The sequence below is a fragment of the Theropithecus gelada genome, unplaced genomic scaffold, assembly GCF_003255815.1.
Source record: "Theropithecus gelada isolate Dixy unplaced genomic scaffold, Tgel_1.0 HiC_scaffold_16142, whole genome shotgun sequence".
Classification (NCBI taxonomy): Eukaryota; Metazoa; Chordata; class Mammalia; order Primates; family Cercopithecidae; genus Theropithecus; species Theropithecus gelada.
In genome coordinates this window covers 31,504-39,566 of record NW_020257927.1, presented here as the reverse complement: position 1 = coordinate 39,566, position 8,063 = coordinate 31,504, and the positions used below count along the sequence as shown (strand labels likewise).

Below are 8,063 nucleotides of genomic sequence, written 5' to 3'. Positions count from 1 at the left end.
CCAGCAGTTTGGGAGGCCAAGGTGGGTGGATCACAAGGTCAGGAGTTCAAGACCAGCCTGGCCAACATGGTGAAACCCTATCTCTACTAAAAATCCAAAATTTAGCTGGAGTGGTGGCTCATGCCTGTACTCCTAGCTACTCAGGAGGTTGAGGCAGAAGAATCACTTGAACCTGGGAGGCAGAGGTTGCAGTGAGGCAAGATAGTGCCACTGTACTCCAATCTGGGTGACAGAGTGAGACTCTGTCTCAAAAAAATAAAAAATTTAAAAAAACTAAAACAAAACAAAACTGGCAAACGGAATCCAGCAGCACATCAAAAAACATCCACCAGGCCGGGCATGGTAACCCCACCACTTTGGGAGGTTGAGGCAGGCAGATCACCTGAGGACAGGAGTTCAAGACCAGCCTGACCAAAATGGAGAAACCCTGCCTCTACAAAATACAAAAAATTAGCCAGGTGTGGTGGTGTATGCCTGTAATCCCAGCTACTCGAGAGGCTGAGGCAAGAGAATCACTTGAACCCGGGAGGCAGAGGTTGTGGTGAGCCAAGATCACACCACTGCACTGGGCAACAAAAGCGAAACTTTGTCTTAAAAAACAACAAGAACAACAAAAAACTGATCCACCATGATCAATTTGGCTTCACCCCTGTGATGCAGGGCTGGTTCAACATATGCAAATCAATAATCAAAATTCATGACATAAACAGAACTAAAGACAAAAACCACATGATTATCTCAATAGATGCAGAAAAGGCCTTTGATAAAATTCAGCTTTCTTTCATGTTAAGAACTCTCAATAAACCAGGTGTTGAGGGAATATATCTCAAAATAATGAGAGCTTTTATGACAAAACCACAGTCAATGTCATATATTGAATGGGAAAATGCTGGAAGCATTCTCTGAAAAGGATGACAAGACAAGGATGCCCTTTCTCACCATTCCTATTGAACATAGTATTGGAAGTTATGGCCAGGGCAATCAGGCAGGGGAAAGAAATAGAGTACTCAAATAGAAAAAGAGGAAGTCAAATTGTCTGTTTGCAGATGACATTTAGAAAATTCCATCATCTCAGCCTAAAATTTCCTTAAGCTGATAAGTAACTTCAGCAAAGTCTCAGGATACAAAATCAATGTGCAAAAATCACAGGCATTCCTATAAGCCAACAGTAGACCGTCAGAGAGTCAAATCATAATAAACATCACAACTGCTACAAAAGAATAAAATATCTAAAATACAGCTAACAAAGAATGTGAAGGACCTCTTCAAGGAGAACTACAAACCACTGCTCAAGGAAGTAAGAGAGCACACAATCAAATGGAAAAACATCCCATCCTTATGGATAGAAGGAATCAACATCATGAAAATGGCCATACTGCCCAAAGTAATTTATGGACTCAATGTTATTCCCAAACTACCATTGACATTCTTCACAGAATTAGGAAAAAAAAACAACAAAAAACTTTAAATTGCATATGGAACCAAAAAAGAACCCATATAGCCAAGGCAATCTTAAGCAAAAAGAACAAAGATGGCAGCATCACACTACCTGATTTCAAGCTATACTACAAGACTACAGTAAGCAAAACAACATGGTACTGCTCCAAAGACAGACATACGGACCAATGGAACAGAAAAGAGCCCTCAGAAGTAACACCACACATCTACAACCATCTGATATTCAACAAACCTGACAAAAACAAGCAATGGGGAAAGGATTTTCTGTTCAATAAATGGTCCTGAGAAAACTGGCTAGCCATATGCAGAAAACTGAAACTGGACCTCTTCCTTACATCTTATACAAAAATTTACTCAAGATGGATTAAAGACTTAAATGTAAAACCCAAAACCATAAAAACCCTAGAAGAAAACCTAGGCAATACCATTCGGGACATAGGCATGGGCAAAGACTTCGTGATGAAAATGCCAAAAGCAACTGCAACAGACGCCCAAATGGAAGAATAAGACCTAATTAAACTAAAGAGCCTCTACACCGAAAAAGAAACTATCATCAGAGTGAACAGGCAACCTACAGAATGGGAGAAAATGTTTGCAATCTACCCATCTGACAAAGGTCTAATATCCAGAATTTACAAGAAACTTTTAAAAATTTACAAAAAAAAAAAAAAAAAAAAAAAATTCCATCAAAAACCGAGCAAAAGCTGGGCGTGGTGGCTCACGCCTGTCATCCCACCAGTTTCAGAGGCTGAGATGGGTAGCTCATTCAAGGCCAGGAGTTCGAGACCAGCCTGGCCAATATGGTGAAACCCCGCATCTACTAAAAATACAAAAATTAGCTGGGCATGGTAGTGGACGTCTGTAGTCCCAGCTACTCGATAGACTGAGGCAGGAGAATGGCTTGAACCCAGGAGGTAGAGGTTGCAGTGAGCAGAGATCGTGCCACTGCACTCCGGCCTGGGAGACAGAGTGAGACTCTATCTCACAAAAAAAAAAAAGGGGGGGGGGCGGCAAAATATGAACAAACACTTCTCAGAAGAAGGCAATTTATGTGGCCAACAAATATATGAAAAGCTGCTCAACATCATTAGATGAAATATAAATCAAAACCACAATAAGATACCATCTCACACCAGTCAGAATGGTGATTATTAAAAAGAAACAATAGATGCTGGTGAGGCTGTGGAGAAATAGGAACGCTTTTACGCTGTTGGTGAGAATGTATATTAGTTCAACCATTGTGGAAGACAGTGTGGTGATTCCTCAAGGATCTAGAACCAGAAATACCATTTGACCCAGCAATCCCATTACTGGGAATATACTCAAAAGAAATACAAATCATTCTACTATGAAGACACATGCACACGAATTTTTTTTTTTAATCATTTTAATGTTTTTCACTTCTATTAATTGATTATTGATTTCTACACAAGTGTATGCATCTAGTTTGACTTGCTTCATATTTATTTTCCAACATGGTGCAATCTTCAGCATGAGGTGCACGAAGTACCTTGTCCTCAAAGAGCTTTATCAACTTGAACATTTTCAAAGAGCTCTATAAGGCAGCTCAGCATGGCAGTTTTTTACTGAAATCTCTTATCTGGAAGACGGCAAAATAGACCCGGACCTTCCCGAGCCCACTGGTTGCTTGTATTCATATCACAGCTCGCTTGAGTAAGTGGTAACGATAGAATAATAAGCAGATTGCTCCAAACCCAGCTGGGTGAGATAGCTTCATTTTTGGAAAATCAACTGAATCATGAAAACCTTCCTAATGGTATAATTTGTTCCAGAGTTCTTTTGATACTTAAGAAGGGAAATATTAATCCTTGTGCACAGTCTTTTATTACAAACACTCTTATTTATGGTATTAGGGAGTTTTCTTCTCCAGCCATCATTCTCCGATGAGGTGACTGACTGTACCCCATGCAGAATTGAAAGCATGAAGAAATCTCCTTTCTTAATCAGAGCTGGTGACAGCCTTCTCATTTCCTGCCAAATGGATCAGACCACACTTTTAACCCTGGTGGCGGCACATCCTCTTGAACAATTCCAGCCCGATTTATGGCTTGCTCCCTCCTGTAGTCTTCCAATCTCATTAGGGGTCGGAAGTAGATGGGATAGAAGGCGGCGCCGATCAGGGAGATGAAGCTGCCGAAAATGAGCGCGGTGCGCAGGTTCCGGGACATGGCGTTGGGCCCCAGGCTGCCCTGACCCGCTGACCGCCCTGCACTCTCGGAAACCTGGCTACCCACTCGCACACGAATTTTTATTGCAGCACTATTTACAATGGGAAAGACATGGAACCAACCCAAATGCCCATCAATGACAGACTTGACAAATAAAATGTGGTACATACACACCATGGAATACTGTGCAGCCATACAAAGAAATGAGATCATGTCCTTTGTAGGAACATGGATTAAGCTGGAAGTCATCATCCTCAGCAAACTAACACAGGGATAGAAAACCAAAAACTACATGTTCTCACTCATAAGTGGTAGTTGAACAATGAGAACACATGGGTACAGGGAGGGGAATAACACACACCAGGGCCTGTTGTGAAGTCGGGGGCAAGGGGAGGGCACCTAGAAGGGTCAATGCGTGCAGCAAACCACCATGGCACACATACACCTATGTAATAAACCTGCACATTAACTAAGCATTGCCTCTCAAGCTTTATTTAATGAGCTTATAAATCACTTGGTAATGTTGGTCTCACTCTATGTAATGTGATTCTGCAGGTATGGAAAGGGTCCACGAGAGGGTGTTTTAAATAAGTCCCCTGTCAAGGCTGACCCCCCCTAGGCTCATCATTAGCATTAGTTAGAGAAGCAGGCGCAGTACAGAGTCTCCTACACTTGGCACTCTTGTCACAACACAATTACTTCTGGAACAAATGAAAACAACCAATCTCCATCCTAAAGCATCATAATCTTTGTTGGCTTTTTAAAGTTTTTTGTTTTGTTTTGTTTTGTTTTTTTAGACAGAGTTTTGCTCTTGCTGCCCAGGCTGGAGTGCAGTGGTGAGATCTGCACTTACTGCAACCTCTGCCTCCCAGGTTCAAGCTATTCTTCTGCCTCAGCCTCCTAAGTAGCTGGAACTACAGGCATACACCACCATGCCTGGCTGACGGTTTTGTTTTTTCTGTTTTTGTATTTTTTGTAAAGTCAGGATCTTACCATGTTGGTCAAGCTGTTCTTGAACTCCTGACTTCAAATGATCTGCCCACCTTGGCCTCCCAAAGCGCTGGGATTACAGAAGTGAGCCACCGCACCCCACCCTTCCTTTTGCATTGTAAGTACTTCAGCATGCAAATAATTACCTTGGATAATCAAGTTTCTGCCAAAAGAACTTATGTATCTTTTAGTATTTATCATTCTGTATTGCTAAATTTAATTCTACCTTTGTGTCCAACTTTCATGTGCTCCTAAAATGAGCTTTACTCTGAACAAATCTATGTGTACTTTTAACCGAAAATTAAAAAAATAAACCTTTGCCAAAGCAAAAACAAAGCAATGAATCTCAAGTTACAAATAAAGACAATCCTGAGTCAAAAAGAATGACAAAAGGTTTATTTAGCTGTTAACGTAATTTACATATATTTCAAAAAAGCAGAGAAAAATATCTACATACAGTCTAAATGCTTTAATAAAACAGATGAACAAAATATCCTCCCTTACTTTCATGTATGTGAATAAAGCCTCTTATTTTTAATTTACATTTTCTCCTAAAACAACTAGGTCACTGGACATGTTCTTGAACTCTTGGACATCTGAATTGTGAACCTGAAAGAATGTTTATGGTAAAAAAGCAGAAGAGAGAAAGGTGCTATAATAAATTGCTGGGTGCACATAAATAAATCAAGTTGTCAGAGATCTATGAAGAGAATGAGATACTGACACAATAATAGTGGGAGTCCACAACACCCACGGGCACTAATAGACACATTATTGAGGCAGAAAATTAACAAAGATATTAAGACCTAAACTCAACACGTGACTAAACAGTCCTAATAGACTTCTACAGATCTCTTCATCTAAAAACAACATAGTATAGTCTTCTCATCATTACATGGCACATACTCTAGAACCACACACAGAGGCCACAGCTTGATAAAAATGTAATTCAATACAAAGAAAATCACTTGAATCATACAATTACATGGAAATTAAATAACCTGCACTTGAATTACTTTTGGGTAAATAATGAAATTAAGGCAAGAACCAAGAAGTTCTCTGAAAAAAAATGAGAACAAAGATACAACATACCTGAATTTTTGCAACACAGTTAAGGCAGTGTTAGGAGAAAAATTTATAGCATTAAATGCTTATATTGAAAAGTCAGACTTCAGTTTAATAACCTGACATCATAAATAAAAGACTGAGAGAAGCAAGAGCAAATCAACCCCTAAGCTAGCAGAAGACAAGAAATAACCAAAATCATTTCTGAATGGAAGGAGATTTTGACATGAAAAACTATACAAAAGATCAAGAATTGCAGGAGTAAAATCTTAAAAAAAAAAAAAAAAAAAAAGACAAATTATCAACAAAATATTGGCAAACCAAATTGAGCAGGACACCAAAAACCTAACCGACTATGATCAAGTAGGGTTTATTTTGGGGATGCAAGGCTAATTCAACATACGTAAGGTGGGGTGTGGTGGCTCATGCCTGTAATCCCAGCACTTTGGGAGGATGAGGCAGGTGATCACCTGAGGTCAGGAGTTCAAGACCAGCCTGGCCACCATGGTTAAACCCCGTCTCTACTAAAAATACAATAATTAGCCAGGAGTGGTAGCTGGCACCTGTAATCCAGCTGCTTGGGAGGCTGAGGCAGGAACCCCGAGGCAGAGGTTGCAGTGAGCTGAGATGGCGCCACTGCACTCCAGCCTGGGCAACAGAGTGAGACTCCGTCTCAAAAAAAAAAAAAAAAAAGAAAAATCACAGATGAATTAAAAATGTGATCATCACATAAACAGAACTAAAGACAGAAAGCACAAAATTATGTCAATAGATGCAGAAAAGGCTATCAATATAATTTAACATTTTTATGTTAAAAAGCCTCAACAAACTAGGCATGGAAGGTGCATACTTCAAAATAATGAGTTATCGGCTGGGAGCGGTGGCTCACGGCTGTAATCCCAGCACTTTGGGAGGCTGAGGCAGGAGGATCACGAGGTCAGGAGAACGAGATCATCCTGGTTAACAGAGTGAAACCTCGTCTCTACTAAAAATACAAAAAAATTAGCAGGGCGTGGTGGCGGGCGCCTGTAGTCCCAGCTACTCGGGAGGCTGAGGCAGGAAAATGGTGTGAACCCAAGAGGCAGAGCTTGCAGTGAGCCGAGATCGCACCACTGCACTCCAGCCTGGGCGACAGAGCGAGACTTCGTCTCAAAAATAAAAAAACAAAATAAAATAAATAATAATAATAATAATAATAATGAGTTATCTATCACAACTCCCCAGGCAACATACTGAATACACATAACCTGGAATCATTTTTCCTTGAAAACTGGCACAAGACAAGGATACCTCCTCTCAACACTCCTATTCAGCATAAAATTGGAAGTCCTGGCCAGAGCAATTAGGCAAGATAAAAAATAAAAGGCATACAAACAGGAAGAGAGGAAGTCAAAACTTATTTCTGTTTACAGATGACATAATGCTGTATCTGAAAAACCCTATAATCTTGGCAGAAAATCTTTTCAAACTGACAAAAAATTTCAGTAAAATTTCAGAATACAAAATAACTATACAAAAATTAGCAGCATCCCTGTAAATAAAAAAAAAAATGCATGCCAAAAGACAAATCAAAAATGGAATCCAATTCACAATCACTACAAGAAGAATAAAATATCTAGGAATATAGCTAACCAGGGAGGTGAAAGATCTTTATGACAACACTGAAAACACTGCTTAAAGAACTCAGAGAAGGGCCAGGCGCAGTGGCTCACACCTGTAATCCCAGCACGTTGGGAGGCCGAGGCGGGCTGATCACCTGAGGTCGGTAGTTCAAGACCAGCCTGACCAATATGGAGAAACCCCGTCTCTACTAAAAATACAAAATTAGCTGGGGTGGTGGCGCACGCCTGTAATCCCAGCTACTCGGGAGGCTGAGGCAGGAGAATTGCTTGAACCTGGGAGGCGGAGGTTGTGGTGAGCCGAGATTGTGCCATCGCACTCCAACCTGGGCAAAAAGAGCAAAACTCCGTCTCAAAAAAAAAAAAAAAAAAAAGTCAGAGATGACACAGAGAAATGGAAAACTATTTTACGCTCATGGATAGAAAAGATCAATATTGGCCAGGCAAAGTGGCTCACACCTGTAATCCCAACACTTTGGGAGGCTGAAGTGGATGGATCACGAGGTCAGGAGTTCGAGACCAGCCTGCCAACATGGTGAAACCCCATCTCTACTAAAAATACAAAAATTAGCCGGGCGTGGTGGCAGGCATCTGTAATCTCAGCTACTTGGGAAGTTGAGGCAGAGAACTGCCTGAACCCGGGAGGCAGAAGTCACAGTGAACCGAAATCATAACACTGCACTCTAGCCTGGGTGACAGAGCAAGACTCCATCTCAAAAAAAAAAAAAAAAAAAAAAAAAAA

At 40.6% G+C, this 8,063-nt stretch overlaps 1 protein-coding gene across 1 annotated transcript; it reads right to left on the bottom strand.

The window, feature by feature from the left end:
* Nucleotides 1–2,853: 2,853 nt before the first annotated feature.
* On the bottom strand, nucleotides 2,854–4,882 carry LOC112617387 (small integral membrane protein 20). Its single transcript, XM_025374159.1, has 2 exons — nucleotides 4,864–4,882; nucleotides 2,854–3,712 (listed from the first exon to the last, which is right to left on the bottom strand). Exons 1-2 carry the CDS (start codon nucleotides 4,880–4,882, stop codon nucleotides 3,444–3,446), a joined length of 288 nt encoding a protein of 95 aa, XP_025229944.1. The 3' UTR covers nucleotides 2,854–3,443.
* Between the last annotated feature and the right edge of the window lie 3,181 nt (nucleotides 4,883–8,063).